Source organism: Octodon degus, unplaced genomic scaffold (assembly GCF_000260255.1).
Source record: "Octodon degus isolate 3935 unplaced genomic scaffold, OctDeg1.0 scaffold00085, whole genome shotgun sequence".
Classification (NCBI taxonomy): domain Eukaryota; kingdom Metazoa; phylum Chordata; class Mammalia; order Rodentia; family Octodontidae; genus Octodon; species Octodon degus.
The window spans coordinates 6,127,766-6,146,719 of record NW_004524661.1 but is presented as its reverse complement, the minus strand read 5'-3'; the positions used below and the strand labels follow the sequence as shown (position 1 = coordinate 6,146,719).

The window sequence follows — 18,954 nt, the reverse complement described above, 5'->3', positions numbered from 1 at the left end:
AAAGAATAATGAACAGTGGGAAAAAACAGAAACATACAGAGGAGAGAGAGAGAGAGAGAGAGAGAGAGAGAGAGAGAGAGAGAGAGAGAGAGAGAGAGAATATATCACACCACTTAAATTGTTGGTTTTGGCCTGGGCCACTGAGGACCCAGCAGTGCCTCCTACAGCAGCCTCAGCTATGCTGTGAAAGACAGACACTTAAGGTCACATTGGCATAGTCCTGGAGTCCCCTCTGGAATGCAGACCCCTAGTGTAGCCACCAGCAGCCACTGCTGGCTACTCCTGAGAGCAAAGACCATGCCAAGCATTGCGGGGGAAGGAGAGGAGAAAACAGCAGCCAGAACCGAGGGGGCTTCAGGCTCAAGGCCAGAGGGGGAACTATACCTGTACTGGCCTCTAAAGTCATGGGAGGAAGGAAACCCAAGCGGAAAGAGCCCCCACTGGAGGACATGGGCTCCCTGGAAGCCAGTGGGTGCAGGCAGAGTAGAAGAGCCACACACCAACCGACACAGGAACAGCGTGGGAGTTTGAGAGGCACAACAGGCTTCAGTATCCAAACGATGAGCAAAGGGGATGAGGAGGTGGCAGAGTAGAAGCCGGTGACCCTTACGCTGTCACTCTGATAATCCACATGACACTCAGCTCTCCTCACAAAGGTCTCCTTCCTAGCTTGCTTGCTTTATTTATTTATTTATTTATTCATTTATCTATTTATTTAACTCTGGAAAGCCAGGATCCTATAGGGAAAAGAGAAACAGGAGGCAGGAGGGGGAATGGAGGAAGCGTTAAGCTTCTCCAAGGCCCACACTGAGAACAACATAACGCGTTCTTCTTGCAGGTGTGACCCCGCACACCTGTCCCTGCTCTGTGTCGTGTGAGCCCTTGCTCAGTGCTTTCCCACCTTAAAATCTTGACTTACGCTGCTCACTTGACTTAGAATATCCACTCAACCCAGTGTCCACCTGTAAGGCCCAGACTGAAGAGCCCTCCTTTTTATGAACCCTGATCACCCTAGGTAATTTTAACCCTCCTCTGGGTAGCGAAAGTCTCACTGAAGCTGATACCACCTACTGCCTTCTTGTTCACCCGTCTCTGCACAAGTCTTTAGGGCCCAGGACATGAACTTCTGTAAGACAGACCCCTTGGCCACTACTGCCCGGTGGTGCTTAGAGCAGTGCCCAGCCCCTCCAGTGCCCAGCATAGGATGCCTGGGCACAAAGGTCCAGTCCTTTCCCTTTTGTTGGAGTCAGTCCTTGATTCCATGTCTCAAAACTACAGAGGCCACCGCATCAGTGATACAAGTTAATGGCCCAATCAAAGCAAACCACACCATGCCCGCATGGTGACACTGAGGACAGCTTGAGGGAAAACAACTCCCAATTTCCCTTGACAGCTGTGTGATTTGATTTTATTTTTTTAACTGTCTTTAGACTTGTTCTTGCTTTCATCAGCCGGGAACCTAGAGCCGATTAGAAGTTAAGCTTTTACAAGAACACTGGTTTGATTCTTCTTTTCTTCCCACTACATCCCTGAAAACAAAGGGCTGTCAATCCCATCTCTTCAAAACAGCAAGCAGCCAAGAGAGGGAGGCGGGAGAAAGAGACCTGTCTTGCTTATGTCTTTTCTCCATTGTGAGTTGGCAGTTGAATGATTCAATTTTGGGAGTCAGAACCCATCCCCGTCTTGCTCACCCACCCTAGAATGGAGCCTTAAATTTGGGATGCTATTTAAATGTTGCCATGGTCCTTTCACTATCCCTTTGCCTCCCTCCTTTCTTTGCTTGTACAAGACACACAAGGATAGAAGGCTACACAATTTTGAGTAACTTCTGATGCTCAAAAGAAAGGAGCCTTCTCTTAGGTAATATGGTTGCCGTCTGTGTGCTTTCACTGAGCACATTTTCAACACCCACTTCCCAACAAAGCCTGATATTCCACCTTTTACAGCCCATGTTCCTTATAATTACCATTCTTTCTAAGCCAGCCTTGTGAAACTGAAGTACTTTGAAACAGTACATTTGCCAGTTGTTTGCACCTTAGGGTAAGCTAAGCTGCCTTCATAGGAAAATGCATTCTCCCTCCACAGTTAGAGAGCAACTTAGAAACGGGACCCCAATATAAAAGCAATAAATGATAAGGAATGAGAGCGACATCATCTCTCTGCACCCCTTTTATGTGAATGTAAGAATCACATATCTTCTTCAATGTTTTAATTATTTTTATTTTTCAACATAAAGTTATATTATGATATTAAATGTGCTATCTTTTTCAACGAAACCACTTCTCCATGCTGGATTTTTATCCTGCTTTTAGAGAGAGTTCAGGGCCTTCCTGTACCAGGGAAGATGTTCAGGGCAAGGAATCAGATATGTCAGTCAGGGCTGGAGGGGGCAGAGATATGGACAGATGGGAACCTGGGGAGGAGGACGAAGGCAGCCAGACCTGGAGGTGAGAATTGTCCTGAACCTTCCAGAAGTGCAGACACTGCTGTGCAGCTCGGTGGGCTAATGTTAAGGAGGGCTCAGCGTCTTGGTTAGAAGAGGCCTGCGCTTGCCATGGCCATGTGGTCAGGCTTTCAAGATGGGGGTCAGCAAAGGAAAGACAAGAAAGCTCCCAACCCAGAACAGTAGCAAGCACAGTGTGTCCAGAAGGTTCTGGATAGTTCTGGATGCCTGTTCAAAGCTCTTTTTTTTTTTTTTTAAATTTAATTTATTTGTGTGTGTGTGTGTGTGTGTGTGTGTGTGTGGCCAGCTCAGCCCACCAGGGGGCGGGACTGGCTGGCATGTGGTGCTGGGGAATTGAACCGCGGTCCCTGTGCTTTGCTGAGCTTGTTCTAAGTAGGCGCTTTAGACCACTGAGCCATCTCACTAGCCCCTGTTCAAAGCTCTTTTACCAAGGATAGTTCAAATTTCATGGGAGCTCAGGCCAACACAATGGAGGGTGGAGGGGCTAAGAAAGAAACAGTTATGGTTAGAAAATGAGAAATGAAACTGGATATTATTCAGGATGGGAAAACAAAACAGATGGCAACATTTTAAAAAGCCAACAACAAGCACAAACATCACAAAATCCAGACAAATAACCTAATATTTTGTATTAATTAACTGCCATTACCCTTCCATAATACTTGTCTCCCCACAGTGTTTGGCTTCACATTCCCTGGCTATCTTTTCATATGAGGGTTACTTTTGATGTCTGTAGGGGGGATGAAGAGCTATCAGTGAAGATTGGGTAGCTCCAGTATGGCTGAACTTGTTTCAGATTATTGACAGAAAAAAAAAAAAAACCCTTTCTGTCGTGTCTGCAATAGATTATGGGTGATGTATAAGTTATTAGATTGATAAAACTTGGGGAGGCCTCTATGGAGTTTCCTTTGTAGTATTTCTGGATACTTTAAATTTTCTTGTGCAGGGAATAGTCTGAACACTCTTTGAATCGATAGTCACTAACCAGTTTCTCACTGATATCCTCACAGTACTGAAATACGACTTCTACCCTGGCCATCCTATGCCCTGGAGTGATGCTACACAGTAGCAAGGATGAGTCAACACAGTAGGACAGGAGCATTCCGGAAGCCATTTTACACCACAGTGGCTGGCAGTAATTTAACTAGATGCTGAAAGGATTGTAAAGCATGTAATTACATGTGCCTAAAACCAAACCACATGTATCCCAACTCAATTTCCCTTCAGTTGAAACAACAACAAAAACTACAGTCCAGTTTACCCTCAGTCTAGCTCCAGGGGAAAGTAGGACACAAAAGGAGTTAGAACATAAAGAGACAGTAAACCAGTTGAGCCAGGAAAGTATCAAGTTTGAGTGTGTCCTGGGCAACTTAGGGACTTGGTGGGACCCTGTTTCAAAAGAAAAAATTATTGAGCCAGAGATATAGCTCAGCAGCATAGTGCCTGTCTAGCAAGTATAAGGCTCTGAGTTCAACTCCAAGTACAAGGAAAGAAGGGGAAAAAAAAAAAAAAGAAAGGAAAGGAGAATACTTAAAGGCTGGGAATATAGTTCAGTGGAAAGACCCTGGGTTTAATGAGAGACAGACAGACAGACAGACAGACAGACGACAGATCTCAACTGATTGCAGCTCCATACTTCTGAGAACATGAGGGACCAGTGCCCATCGTAGAGTCTGCCCAGCACTGGGCTAGCAGCCGACACCTTCCCAGCCCTTGCTCTCTCGTAGGCTCTCCACTGTGCCCACAACACAGGAACAAGTGAGTCAAGTGCTGTTCACAACGAAGTGAGGAAGACAAGCACACAAACATAAATCACAAGACAGTGTGATGACAGCTTGCCAGACAGGCTGTGAAAACGAAGAGAGACCCTGTAGGCTTCACAGAACAGTCATTGAGGCTCTGTAGCATGGAGACCTAATCCATCTCAATCCTTAAATCAGAGACACCTCTTTGTCCTCAAAGGGATGCTTAAAGGGTTGTGTTATTGAGGGCACACACACAAAGCAGAGGCTTGTTCCTCGTAAGTAGGCCATGCATACCCTTCTGCACAGACTGACTCAAGGATGCCACTTTTGTTTCCTACTAAGCACTCAACCTGCAACTGACCCTAGCGTGGAATAGCAGTGACCTTGGCCTTTATCCAAAGCTCATATCCAACTGATCATTCGGACTCCACACTTTCCAAAGACTTGATTCCCTCACCCCCTTCCCATCTTCTTCCCCCAACACAGATATTATATTAATCAACTTAAAGCAGATGTTCTTAGGAAAGAAGTAGGTCAGGTCTGCAGACCCAAATCCCATCCAGTCTTTTCACAAAATCTTGACTTTAAAAAAAAACGTGGAATTGATATTGCAATAATTAAGAGCCAAATATGTCTACCACTGGTGGCAGATAACATTTCACTTTCATTAAGCAATATAAAATAGACGCGAGAATTCCCGGCTGCCACCCTGACTCACCAGGCTTTGCGGAATGAATCTTAAATTGCACTATGTCAGTCAGAGCTCAGGAGTTATCAGCATCATTTAATTAACTTTTTTTTTTGCAAAAACTAACATGTTAGAATAAAATATAAAATGTAATCCCTGTGCAAACCCACCACTAATGACGGCCCCCAACAGAGGCCTGAGCTGAGCCTGGCAGGAATCAGGGCACCAGCCCTCTCTGTCCCTTCCCTCAGGCCTCCCCTTGAGCTGGAAGGAAGAGAGAGGTCAGCAGCTCTTCCACCTTGACCCAGAAGCCTCTTGGCTGGAGAACAGCTCTTCTTCCTTGGGGCACTGACTTCTCTTCTGCCTCCTGTTAACTTGCAGCCACTTTCCTATTGAAATCGAAATGTGTTTTTGTTCTCATAAGAAAAAAACAACAAAACTTTTCCTAGTTCACAAAAAAAGAACAGTAACTGGCATCCCTGGCTTCAGATAGGAGAGGAACATTATTGCCTAAAAGTGAATGTCATGAGTGACAATGGAAGCCATCATAGTATTAGGCATTACTGTGAGAAAGAATGCCTGTGTGGGCACACACACACACACACACACACACACACACACACGTGCATACACGCACACATGCACATACACACGCATGAGACGGGAGGAGAAATGGGAAATGGCTCAGAGTCTCAAAGTCCAACAGAGCCCTTGTGACTCTGCAGTTGAGTGTGAGCAGGACTCTCCCACATGGAACTGATTCTGTACTGACCAGTGCCAACAGATGGCACCAGTGTGGCCATGCTGCCCTACACCAAGTGTGGACACTCAAGAGACTCTCAGCACTCCTTGTAGCTGCCCTGGAATTCAGCTCCAGAGTCCTTCTCACACCACACTCAAGAGTCACCGCTTGGCAGCAGGTGTCAACCTTCCTGCAGTCCCTTCATTAGCCAGAAGTCCTGTTTCACCTGTTGCTACCTGTCCCTCGACAGCTACATTGCCTGTCAGAGAATCTGATCCTTCTTGTCCAGATTCTCCAGTGGTCGGGAGGAGTCCAAACTCAGGGGTTCTTCCCAAGTAATTGAGCCAAGAGCTGTCAATTAGAAGGGGGAGAAAAGACTGCCCTTTTCGGGGTCCCATTATATAAGACACAAAATATATATATTTATATTGTGTTTGCTTTTTCATCAATTCTCTGGCTAACTGTTTGTTCTTTTTTCCTTCTGTTTTCTTTCTATAAAGAAATAAAGAGTTTAAACATAGGTAAGATGAAGAACTCTTTCCTATATAATTTGATATGGTTCGTTTGCTTCCTTGTGTTTGCTTTTTTTGTTTTGTGCTTCTTGTGTAATGTTGTATATTTTTATGTACCAAATATAGTAACTTTTTATGTGCTAATTGTGTGTTGTGAGTATGATAAGCTTTAGCAATTATGAAATGCAGTCAAAAAGCAACCAAATAAGCTGACAGTAATTAGAATTTCTGGGAGATACGAGAGCAAGATAATGAACCTTCCGTGAACCTTCATCCCGACGGCTCGCAGTGGCCCGGAATTGGGCAAAACAGTTGAGGCAAACTTCTGGCTTTTGTAAATGCTGGACTGGGTTCACAAAAGCTTTAATGAACTGGAAACGGGTCAAAAACTCATTTTCAACTCATTAATGATTTTTTTCCCTTGGATATGTGGTCATTTTTAAAAATACACACAAACACACACATACACACACACACACACACACACACACACACACAAAGTTAATTGCCAATCTGCTGATCAGAATGAAATCAGCAGTCAGAAGTGTGAGAATTACACGCAGTTGAATCACAGCAGAGTAGCCCGAAGGGTGCGGAGCAAGTACTGCTTGTCTGAGTAACCTTTGAAGCTGTACCAGTCCAACTCACATGTCCACCATCCAGCACACACATACGTGAACGTACACGCATACTGCACTGACATGGATATGGCATGAGTATTCTAACAGAACAGAGGCCTTGTTGGTATTTGAAGGAGGAAAAGAAGCAAAGCAACTTGTTTCACCACTTGCAGGAATTCTTCTCACTTCATACTGTGAAACACAGAGGGGCTTCCTTCTGATACCAGCGTAAAATTAGACACAGAGTAGACTTAGGTTGTATGGCACTACTGGTCAGTGGAAATTTAGAGGAAGACTTCTCTCCTTATTCTCAGGTAACCCAAAATTGGCTGGTTATAGGAAGCCCATTTGAGCTACATAAAAAAGAGCAAAAATGCCCTGGAAGGCCACCCACCCTCCAGGACAATTGTACCCTGAATTTGACCTGCAGCCTCAGCTGTGGAAGCAGGACTGTCCACCCGACCTGAGCTGGTCTGCTAGCCTTGCTGGAATTAGCCTGGGGCCGTGGGAAAGAATGCTTTCCCCAGGCAAGCGTTCACCCCAAACCCTCGATTGCCTGCTTTTATGGCAGACACTTGGAAAAGCTTCCTCAAATCAGGCTCCCTGGAAAGTCCAAAATTAATTCTCCTGCTCATAGATAGGCACAGATGTGCACGGCCTTCATCTTTCTGTTGATCGTGCCGGCTACCACTCATTCAATGAGCGAGTATAGCATCTAATTAAAAAATGGCATGAATTTTCCCCCTTTCTCCCTTAATTTGCTTTGCATATATGGATATTCTCTGATGATTTGGCCAAAAAAAAAAAAAAAAAAAAAAAAAAAAAAAAAAAAAAAAAAAAAACGGAGAAAAAAAAAAGAAAGAGTAAAGGAAAGGTTAGGGATGGATTCCAGCTAGCCTACCCTTCTAAGCTAGTTATCTGGGCTGGGATTTTTAAAAAGACCTTGACTTCCACTTCAATTGTGTCTTAATAGCAACCTGAGGAGAATCTGGAATTAAAGATAGTCTCGTCTCACAAATTACCCCTAAAAATAGCTCCCTAGCTCTTCTTCCCCCCTCCCCTTAAATTGGGGAAGAACCCAAATGGCAGTGTTTTAATTAGTAATTTACCAGCTAATGTCTATAGGACAAATGCGCCAAACACTATCATCACCCTCACCTTCCCTTCACCTCACCCAGGCCCTCTCCTCCCAGTGCCCCAAAGCATAATTTTAAAATATCTGGGAAAAAAAGACCTACGCTTGTTTTAGGCATGGGAGTCCAGAACCTTGTTTCCCCCACCGGAGCAGAGAGGCAGCTCCTGCTCGTACAAAAGGGTGCAACTTTAATAACCCATCCTGAGCATGTATGAGCATTCATTCTGGTCCCACTGCAGAGGGGAGAGCTATTGGACTTGGGGGCTACAAAGAACAGGAGTGATAATCTCATTTGATTTCTTCATTTCTCAAGGAAGGATGCTAACACCCAGTGACACCAAAGACTTGCCTAAGGTTACCGACCAGGTCTGAGTTGAGCTTTGAGTTTCCTGTGTCTGATCCTGAGACGGTTCCACAGTTCTCATTCTATCCTAGGTAGCCTTGCAAAGGACTGATAGGCACATGGCCAAGGAAGTACCCAGTTTCTGAGCTTACAAGCTCCTCATACACTTCCCATGCATGGTTCCTCATCTCCTGACGTGGCTCAAGGCTTTGTAGGTTCTTGACTCACACTGTGACCTCACTGCTCCCCAAGATTTGAAAACTATATCTCTTTGTTTTGTAATTCAGATTCTTGACAGCATAGCAAGATACCCACATTTCTTCACGCTAAATGCCAACTGTGTTTTATCTCTACTAAGGAACAGTAAGAGCTGAGATACTGGGGGTTGGGGTACCTCTGGGAACCTTCTTGTCAAAAACAAAACTTCCAGATTGCCTCAGTAGTAATGATCGAGTGTCTTGGAGGCATTAGAATGCATACATTAAATAGGAAACACATGGTACGTTTCCTCACTCTCATATACTAAGCCCACGGGAGGAATAGAAGAGGCTGACACACAAGAGTTGGTGTTGAACGACTAACTGCCCTGCTCATGAAAACAGGATAGAGCGGGAGCTTTCATACTGGCTCAGTGAAGCAGTCTGCTAGGACGTGTGGTGGAGTCTGTGAATTTCAGGATCGCACCCAACACTTAAGCTTCATTAGAGGTAGTAAAAGAAGACCCAATGCTATTATGGGCTTCTGTACTCTTTTAGAATATTTTGCTGAGTTTACACACCTATAATATTCAACAACGGAATTTAAAAAAAATTGGGGTATAACTATGAATGTCCATTTTGTATCTGTGTATTCAAAGTGGTTGGGATAGATATATAGTTGCATTCTCTTAATGAATAGAATGATTTTTTCTAATGGTGTTTGTAAGTAGGATCACAAGTCTGCATCTTGTACAGCAATTAACCACTAAGAAGAATATATGCAGTGTATTATTTGTTGAAACTGTACTTTCGATTTGATTTGAAACTGTCTCATTGCTATCTGTTTATCAATAAAACTTTGAAAAGAAAAAAAAATTAGAGGTAGTAAAGAGCTGCATTATGTTAGAACACTAAGTTATGATTCTTTCCAGTTCACTAAAGTGGAAAGATATGAGAGAAGGTAAGAGTCATCTAGGGCTTTTGTCATCTCACTGACTGAGGAGGCAGCTGTCTAGCCTCCCCTTATCTCTCTTTGTGCTTCTTCTGCTAAAGCAACAACCCTGCGCACAAGTACTACTTGGCTGTGGATCCTGTGTCTGGCTCGCTCTTCGTCTCGGACACCAACAGTCGCCGAATCTCCCGTGTCAAGTCTCTGAGTGGAGCCAAAGATCTGGCTGGGAATTCAGAAGTCGTGGCAGGGACCGGGGAACAGTGTTTGCCCTTTGATGAAGCCCGCTGTGGGGATGGAGGGAAAGCTGTGGATGCAACCCTGATGAGCCCACGAGGTAAAGCCTGCAGAAGAAGGAACCTCTATCTCAGAGCTTGCTGCAAGCTTTGCTGTCTTCTTCTTGGAACTGAATGAAGCTCAGCAGTCCAAAATACAGCTTTCCATAAAATAATTTAACTCTGATAGATTGCTTTGGTGTGTGGGTGGGTGTTTAATTTTTATTTATTTGAAGTAAACTTTATTACCCACATATGCTACAAGTGAAAAGTGGAATGGATTGCACCTGGAGGTTTCTGATTGCTGCTAGTCACAGAGCCAGAAGAAAATCCTGGTTCCAAAGGCCAAAGTGCTGGCTCTTAGTGATAGAGACAGAACAAAGCCCAGCAAGGGTTTCTAACCTCTCCTGGGACAGAATGGTAGACAGTACTCTTAAGTGAAGTCTAAAGCTCAATGCCAACCATGGAAATGCCCAAGAAAATGGTAGTCATTAAGAATGGGTATAAAGGGCTGGAGAGATGGCTCAGTGGTCTAAAGCGCCTACTTGGAACAAGCTTGGCAAAGCACAGGGACCGCGGTTCAATCCCCCAGCACCACATGCCAGCCAGCCGCGCCCCCTGGTGGGGTGGGTTGGCCCCACACACACACACCCACACACACACACAATAAATGTTAAAAAAAAAAAAAAAAGAATGGGTATAAAATGAATAAAAGATTTTAAAAAACCAGTATCCCACAGTATGAAGAAGATATCTAATAAATATTTGTTGGATAAATTTTTAAAAAAGAAGAATGGGTATAATTTCCAGGGGTCTGCATAGAGGAGTGCTTGGAGCCAACAGGTCTCCATTTGAAAAGGACTAAAGATGCTTAAGGTTAAGGAGCAGTCATCTAAGGGTCTAACTCCTGTTAGCATTTTTAGCTACTGTGGAAGCAGCCTGCAGCATGGATTAAGGATGCGAAGCCTTGTACTTGGGCACTGAAATGAAAAAGCAAAAGAAATAGAAACTGCAGTCCATGTCTTATCAGCCCCGCTGTGACAGGGGAATGCTAGCACTTGGTGTCTCCCCAGGGCACTGGAGTGCTGATTGGAGTCAAGGCTTAATTGGGAATTCTTCCTGGAGGATATGTTTTGAATTGGAAGTATGTGCCTGTGAGAACCATTGTTTCTCCCCCTCATTGTTGGGATCATTTATGAAGGGTATTCAAGTCATCTACCAGCAATATTTTTTAAAGCAGTGAACTTTGGAAATAACTTTTTCTCAAAAGAGTAAGTGTAGAGTTGGTTCCTTATTCATTCATTGGCAGCCTTCGTTCACTGGCAGCACAAGGTGCTGCTTTCAGTTGGAGGGAAGGATGGTGCAACAGCCAGCACCGGGGGAATTACACCAATCTCACTGCAGCGCCGCTAAGAAAGGCTGAGGACCAGCACTCTGTAGGTTCTAATCCACCCCATTGAGGCCCAGGCAGAAAATGAGTGGCAAGGCAGATACCACCTCCAGCCCAGAACCAGGCTCCCTTCCAAGAGTTATATTCCCACTGCTTTTCTTTTGCAGGTATTGCAGTAGATAAGAATGGGCTCATGTATTTCGTGGATGCCACCATGATCCGGAAGGTGGACCAGAATGGAATCATCTCCACCCTCCTGGGCTCCAATGATCTCACCGCTGTCCGGCCCCTGAGCTGTGACTCCAGCATGGATGTCGCTCAGGTGGGACTGTTCTACTTCTCATCATTAAGCCACTTCCAGTTCCCGGCCTAACATTTGCACCTGTTTCCTAAATTGGAAGACGCATGGGAGGGGGAGATCTGGACACCAATCACAGGTCGTTCAGAGAAGGGCCCCAGGTGAACTCCATAGCAAGGTGGACTAGAAAAATGTCAGGAAGGAATGGGAGAGAGTGCGTAAGAGAAAGGGAGACGCGGCTCAGAAGAGTCAAGTTGGTGACACACTCCAGCCGTGGCAGATTACAGGGTAGGAGTTGTGTGTAATTACTGTTCTCCTCCATGATTATTGCAGGTTTGAGGCTGTACTGTATAGTGTTATGTGTCAATCAGAGCATCCCTGTTAATCAGAAATGATTGCATCCTCACTATATAAACCTTCACTTTGTGCAGGAGTAAGTAGAGCACAGCTCTCTGCAATAGTCCCCGAAGTGTGTGTTTAGTGAAGACTCTTATGGTAGCAGAGGATAGAGGTTCCTCAAATGTACAGCATTTGATCTCAAACAGCCTGGAATATATGTTCACTTTTCCTGTAAGAGTCTTTTCAACCCTCGGTCAACCTCATAAATTTCAGCTCAAATTCCACAGCAGACTTGACAACTTACTACTAGGGTTTTTATTTCAAATTCCACAGAGGAAGAGCATGTTTGTGTCACTTCTGGTTTGGTTTGGTTTGGTTTGGTTTGGTTTGGTTTGGTTTGGTTTGGTTTGGTTTGGCTTTATTTTGTTCTGTTCTGTTTTGTTTTCCAGGGAAACACTCCAGTTGAGGTTTGCTAGCTCTCCTGTGCCTCATGTGCCCTTGGGTTAGGGTCACCTTTAAAGCCACATGGTTTTTTGCTGTGATTTAGATAGTGATGACTTAGCCCAATGTGACTCCTTCTCAGGCTCACAGGCCGGATGCTCCTGATCCCTTCTGCAGTGAGCAATCTGTACACCATATGTGAGAGCTCTGACCCTGCCTGATCATCTGGGACTGGGAAACTGTTGTGGGAAGAAGTGGCGGTCTGGTCTAGTCAGGGCATGTGATAGAGCAGGAAATGTTTGTGAGGGCACCATGAACCTGGTTTACTGATGAGCACCTCTAGTACAGTGTGTTAAAGGCTAAGTCACTCTTTCTAGGTGCATTTAATACCCGTGTAAATGCCCCAGGTTTGAGCACTACATAGATGGGAGGCTGTTCCTTGAGGTGATGCCGTGTCATCCACAGGTTCGCCTGGAGTGGCCAACAGACCTTGCTGTCAACCCCATGGATAATTCCCTGTACGTGCTAGAGAACAACGTTATCCTCCGAATCACTGAGAATCACCAAGTCAGCATCATCGCAGGCCGCCCCATGCACTGCCAGGTTCCCGGCATTGACTACTCGCTCAGCAAGCTCGCCATCCACTCAGCCCTGGAGTCAGCCAGCGCCATTGCCATCTCTCACACAGGGGTGCTCTATATCACTGAGACAGATGAGAAAAAGATTAACCGTCTACGCCAGGTAACAACGAATGGAGAGATCTGTCTCTTAGCTGGGGCAGCCTCGGACTGCGACTGCAAAAATGATGTCAGTTGCATCTGCTACTCAGGAGATGATGCCTACGCTACTGATGCCATCTTGAATTCCCCATCCTCCTTAGCTGTAGCTCCGGATGGCACTATCTACATTGCAGACCTTGGGAACATTCGGATCAGGGCAGTCAGCAAAAACAAGCCTGTGCTGAATGCCTTCAACCAGTACGAGGCTGCATCTCCCGGAGAGCAAGAGTTGTATGTTTTCAATGCGGATGGTATCCACCAGTACACTGTGAGCCTAGTGACAGGGGAGTACTTATATAATTTTACATATAGTGCTGACAATGATGTCACAGAATTGATCGACAATAATGGCAATTCCCTGAAGATCCGTCGGGACAGCAGTGGCATGCCCCGCCACCTACTCATGCCAGACAATCAGATCATCACCCTCACTGTGGGCACCAATGGCGGCCTCAAGGTCGTGTCCACACAGAGCCTGGAGCTTGGACTCATGACTTATGATGGGAACACTGGGCTCCTAGCCACTAAGAGCGACGAAACGGGATGGACAACGTTCTACGAGTAAGTGGGTTTGGGGGGTTTATAAAGAATGTCTGCCTTAGCTGGCTTTAAGATCAGCTGTTCATGTTGCTTTGAAATGTGCTCAGTCACGTTGTCTTCCCAACCTTAATGATTTCTCATGGCCTGCAGATACTCATGTCCCTGTCCCTGACTCTTAAATGACTTGCTCTGTTGGGTCTCTGATATATAAACGTCCTCCCTCCTAGCATGGGGAATTCCTGTTGTCTGCTTGCCATTCAAATTTCAGGATATTGGACACGCACAGCACCTGGAAGATAAAGTGCTGATTAACTTTGCTGATTATTCATGTTTGCCATGGGTGCGGAAATTAGAACCTAAAAGGCAAGATCCCAGTGGGGCTTCTGTAATTTGCCAATAGGTCCAGCAACACACTTGATTGCACAGGCAGGTAGATAAACTCTGAATTTCCTCTTTAGCAGAAGAAGATCAATACAGATAAAGTGCTAGGTATATTAAAAGATGTGAGAGCTGGTCATATTTCCCTTAACAATTATCTCATACTTAATAGTGTCTTACCATTTGTTTTGCCAAAAAGCTATTTTCCCTAGCTCCTGAAGCAGCTCGTGGTCAAGCTGCCTGCTGCTCCTGGTATTAACCAATAAGGTACTGGTTGGCGGAAGTTGCCGAGCCATGACCCTCCCAATCTCCGCCTGAGATAGGAATGGAATCTACAAGTATCCAGCTGTCCTTGGAGAAGGGTTAACCCTTATGTACATGGAGTCCTTGATTGCATCCTGTCTGGATGGTACAGTAAGGTAGGGAGGATGTGTGGCAGAGTGACAAGGGAACAAGAGAAAGGACAGAAGATTTCATTGTCGATGACTCCTAAATCTAGAAAGGTTCTGTTCTCATTCATCAGTGGGCTTGGGAAAATTTGAAAGGCTGCTTTTGCCACCTGCTGGAGCTTTTCTGAATTGTCAAATTGCTTTCCTTGCTGTGGGGTCCTTCTTTGGACAAAGCTACCTCCTAAAGCCTATCCATGTTTTTCGAAGCCCTAGAACTTGATTGCAGTCCAGGAACCGGTGATGAAGGGCACCTTCCAGGTGCCACCAGCAGCTCTCATCCCAAGTAGGTTAAAGCTGGACTCTAGCTCCCACACTTGATGGCTTCTCATTTTACCATGGGGCAGGTTCACCTGAAGACACAGTACATTTACAGATTAGTTGTTAATTGAAGGGAGAGGAGAGGAATGGGGAAGAAAGAAAGAAGCAAGATATACCACAGGGAGGTACAAATTCCCTGTGATGAGTGACAACATTCGGTATATCTACAATGTACCAATAAAATAAAACTTAAAATAATGGAAATTATTCGTTGAGGCTCCAGGATAAAGATGAAAAGGCTGGGCCAAGGATATAGCTCAGTGGCTGAAGCACCTGCCTGGCAAGCACAAGGTCCTGAGTTCAAGCCCTGATACCGCAAAAAGAGAAAAGAAAAGGCTGCTTTAGAGAGACCAACCTAGGGCTGTCTTAGAGGCTGTAGTTCGCAGCTCGGGCCTAGAGAATCCACAGACACAAACTCTTGAGTGGCAGGTATCTTTTAGCAAGCATCTGTCTCCAGCTTAATACATTTTTTCAGAAGTTACAGTAAAACTAATTTTTCTCTTCATTGAATAAGCTGGGGTTTTTTCATAATAGGGGTAAGTGCAGTTTTCTACATTGTTGAGGCCCAAATGTGTAAGGTTTTCTTAGCCTTCCTAACCAAAAAACAAGATAATGAGTTCTTTTGGTTTTGTAGTACTTTCTATTTGTGGTCAGCAAATTGGCTGCTTAAAAATACATACAAACTCTACTTCCTACTGGGGCTCTTCCTACTGGAGTAGTAAAGAAAACCATGCAGAGGCCATAGGGTTACCACCAGAGTCTGACTGCCAGGGAGAGCTTCCTCACGGGCTCCTGAGTCCCACCCATGACATGAAGCAAGATGCCCATCATCCCCTTGGTGGTGAGCGCAGCGGAGCGTTCTCTCTGCATAAAACTTCCTAGGTAGAGACGCATTTGTCTGTTCAACGTCACAGTGACCCTGTGGGGAGACATGTGGTTATGTTTATTCTATACACGAGGAAACTGAGGCTCAGAGAAGTGCAGCGATGCCTCCCAGGCCACACAGCATGTGTGGCAAAGCGGGCTTCCTGTTCAGATAGCCACGTGATCCACCACGTCCTGAAACAAGGCTGTGGGTAGATTTAGAGCACATGAAAATTTTTCCTAAATTGGAGAGAAGCTGTTCCCAACAAGGCAAGCCTGTTAATGACTTAGAGCAGAGATGAACAGAGAAAAGTAACAGTCATGACTCATCCTGGTCTCATTTTATGATCAAAGACTTTCAGAAGATTTCAGGAATCTCCAGCCTTGAGAATAAGATTTTCCAAAATGCAAAGCCACTGGGTCCCAAGACAAGTACTCTGGTCAAGGTACATTGTTTTGGGGGTTTTTTTGTTTTGTTTTGTTTTGTTTTGTTTTGTTTTGTTTTGTTTTGTTTTCCAGTACCAGGGATTGAACTCAGGACCTTGTGCTTGCCTGACAGGCACTTATTCTACTGAACTATCTCCTCGGCCCCGATCAAGGTACATTCTAAGGCAACACAGGTTTTTACAACTTGCCACAAATGACAGTATGGCGTACAAGAAAGGTCCTGGGTGACAGGACTACAGTTCTGTCATACGATTTCTGATTGACCTTGAACAAGTAAATCAACCTCTTTGAGCTTCAATCTCCATATCTGTCAAATAGGAATAACGCAAATTGCATAGTGGGGGCATCGTGGAAGTTCACTGAGCACTACATCTTTGATATTAGCAGAGCACTTGGTATGTGGAAGTTCAACAAAGAAATGATGCTACTAGGACATGAGACTAATTACTAAGCACCCCTCTGTCTCCGTCCCATCCCTCAGCTTCCAAACAACCACTTAGATAGCAGACACAGGAGTCAGACAGGTGAGAACTTACTCTGTAAAAGCAGCGCTGAATAATGCAGCTTGCACGCTGGGTCTCCTTACCATCTCGCTTTGAATTTATGCTGCTCTCTCTCCATCTGCAGTGCTGCTGGCCCTCCATCTGCTGCATGAGCAGTCACTCTTGGTAAACTGGGGCCTGGAAGGGCACGAGTCAGAACCCCTAAGGACAGGCCCTCCAGAGGAGAGAAACTGGAAGGATCTCTCAGTGATGTTCAACTCCTTCCTCTAGTCCAGCAAGTGGGGAAGCAGGGAATATTGGATCCCAGGAAGGGATGACAGGAACCTGTAGGGTAGAGCTGAAGAGTCACTTTCTAGGTGCCTGGAACAGCCCCTTTGGTAGTCATCCTTCTCCTTTGTGCTGGGAAGTGGCTCCTGAAGAGCTGGGCAGGAATGGCGCAGACATGGAAATGCTGCCTTGGAAACCTTGTCTATTAAGGTCCCAAATAGGAGAAAAAGCAGCCTTGGCTTGTTTGTCTTCTCTTTGTCTAGCAAATGTGACCACAAAGATTTTTGTTCATTTTGTCCCCACCATGGCACTGGGGCTCTGAACAGGGCCTGGCACATAATAGGTCCTTTATCAATATTGACTAAAGGAGTCGAAGTAGCCCTCGGCTGCAAGCAGCACACAGCCCTGTCCTGTGCGTTGGCACGGCCTTGAGGTTGCATTGCTGGAGCTCAGTGCTCCTGCCCCTCCATGCACGTTACCTGCCCCGAGACCTGGCTCTGCAGATGCTCTGTGGAGGAAACGGACAAAGGTGTGGGCAGCTGAGGCTTCCCACCAGGGAAGGAGAACATGCTGCTCTCCCTGGGGCCTCTGCAGTTCAGGTCCCTACCCCAATGCTCGGTTACCCCAAAATGGAAGTTCTAGTTCCTTCCCTCGGGAGGAAGCACAGCAGCCTGCAGTCCCGACTGCAGCAGGAGGAGGGCGCTTTCTGTCCCTGAGCACCGCGCTAGACATCCAGAACTCAAAGGCTTACTGACAAATGCCTTGCTTTCTTATTGTCAGTGTCTTTTCTGCTTGTAAAACATGAAATCAAGTCACGCTGATTACAAATAATTCCTAACATATTGGAACACGCAAAGAAGAAAACAAAGATTAGTCAAAATTGCACAGAGAATCCACCCTTAATGTTTAGATGATTTTGTGTTCACAGAATTTCTTCTACAGAAGTTATTTATATACTCTTGAGGAATACCCTTAATTCTCAACTTTTCCACTCAACAATGTGTCTGTTTTGCCATGCCCATAAATAAAAATTCATGTCATCAATTTTGATGGCTTCCTAGGTTTCTACTTTATGGATAGATTGTCAGTTGGTTAATGAATCTTTCATCAGCGAACATTTAGATCATTCTAATTTGTCGCTATCATAAATAGCATCTGGGTACCCATCTGAGAGGCAGCTTCTTTGCGGGTGAGAAAGCGTCAGGGAGCCCCAGGGCCTCACTGGGCCCGAGTCCCCACTGCTTGTTACACATGAGGACCTTCCAGAGAAGGTGCTACCTGTGCCACCACTGCCTAACGCCCTGGGCCAGTGAGGGGGTAGAGACAGGAGGCTGGATCCCAGCCACTGGGCTTCCCCCTAGAGCTTGTGCCACGGTCACCTTCTCCACCCTTGCCTATCTGACTATATGATGTGATTCTGCTGTCAGCCTTCAAACATCTGCAGAGTTGACTGTTTCTCGTTCTCCTCCAAAGCAAAATTTTTTCATACCACTAGGAGTATAAACCAGGACTGCATTGTTTTATTCAAAAGCCAGTTTCCAAGTTCTGTCTGTATCTGTCTCTGTAGTCCCAGACACTTGGTACCAAGGTCAAACAGTCCACGGTGAGCCTTTCCACACCTTCCTTGTGAGGCCCCTCCTCTGCGCACTACCCGTGCCCTTGTCCCATACAGAGGCCAGCACCCTTCCATCACTCACACCCTGCCACTTTGTCCCTAGCCAGTCCAGAACGAGGCAGTTGAGTCCAGCTGTCTGTCCCATTTTTGTCATCCAAGGAAATGGCCTTCATAGTGCCACCTTATTCCTCATCCTTCCTCTTGTTGCCGGCTCCATGTGGTGGAGGCTTGGGAGGTAATAAGGTTGCACCCCTGTAGGGGATTCAGGGCTTGGACGGTCTTAAATGCTAGATTTTTGACTTGATTGAGCAGTAAGTGGGCAAAGAATGTGGTTTGCTCAGCAGAGAAGTGACATGATGAAATTGATATTTGGGGAAGATTAATTTGGTGGCTTTGTGGAACACAAATTAAAGAGCAAAAGATGCTTATAAGTAGCAGTTCTCTTTAACTTGGGAAAGCATAATTAAGTGCACCCTGCCTGAGAGCAGAGGAAATGTTCTTGCCCTGATAAAGCCGCTTGCACCAGTGGATGGGAGGAAACATCACCACCAACTCTCAGAGCAGGCTGAGGCTCTGCATAGGCTAGGGGCCTTCGGTGTGGGGCACAGTCAGCCACTCCGCCTTACGCTCTCTTTCTCTGGCCCCATAGATCATGA

At 45.6% G+C, this 18,954-nt stretch overlaps 1 protein-coding gene across 7 annotated transcripts in view; it reads left to right on the top strand.

The window, feature by feature from the left end:
- Tenm2 (teneurin transmembrane protein 2) overlaps positions 1-18,954 on the top strand; it is a 935,290-nt gene that overhangs the window by 885,318 nt on the left and 31,018 nt on the right. For 5 of the 7 annotated variants that reach the window (XM_004637048.2, XM_004637049.2, XM_004637047.2 and 2 more), the window contains 4 exons: positions 6,140-6,160; positions 9,500-9,732; positions 11,228-11,382; positions 12,604-13,478. In XM_004637048.2, coding sequence (XP_004637105.1) covers positions 6,140-6,160; positions 9,500-9,732; positions 11,228-11,382; positions 12,604-13,478 — 1,284 coding nt within the window. The remainder of the gene's footprint in view (positions 1-6,139; positions 6,161-9,499; positions 9,733-11,227; positions 11,383-12,603; positions 13,479-18,954) is intronic. The other 2 variants (XM_004637050.3, XM_012515976.1) reach the window with 1 other exon arrangement.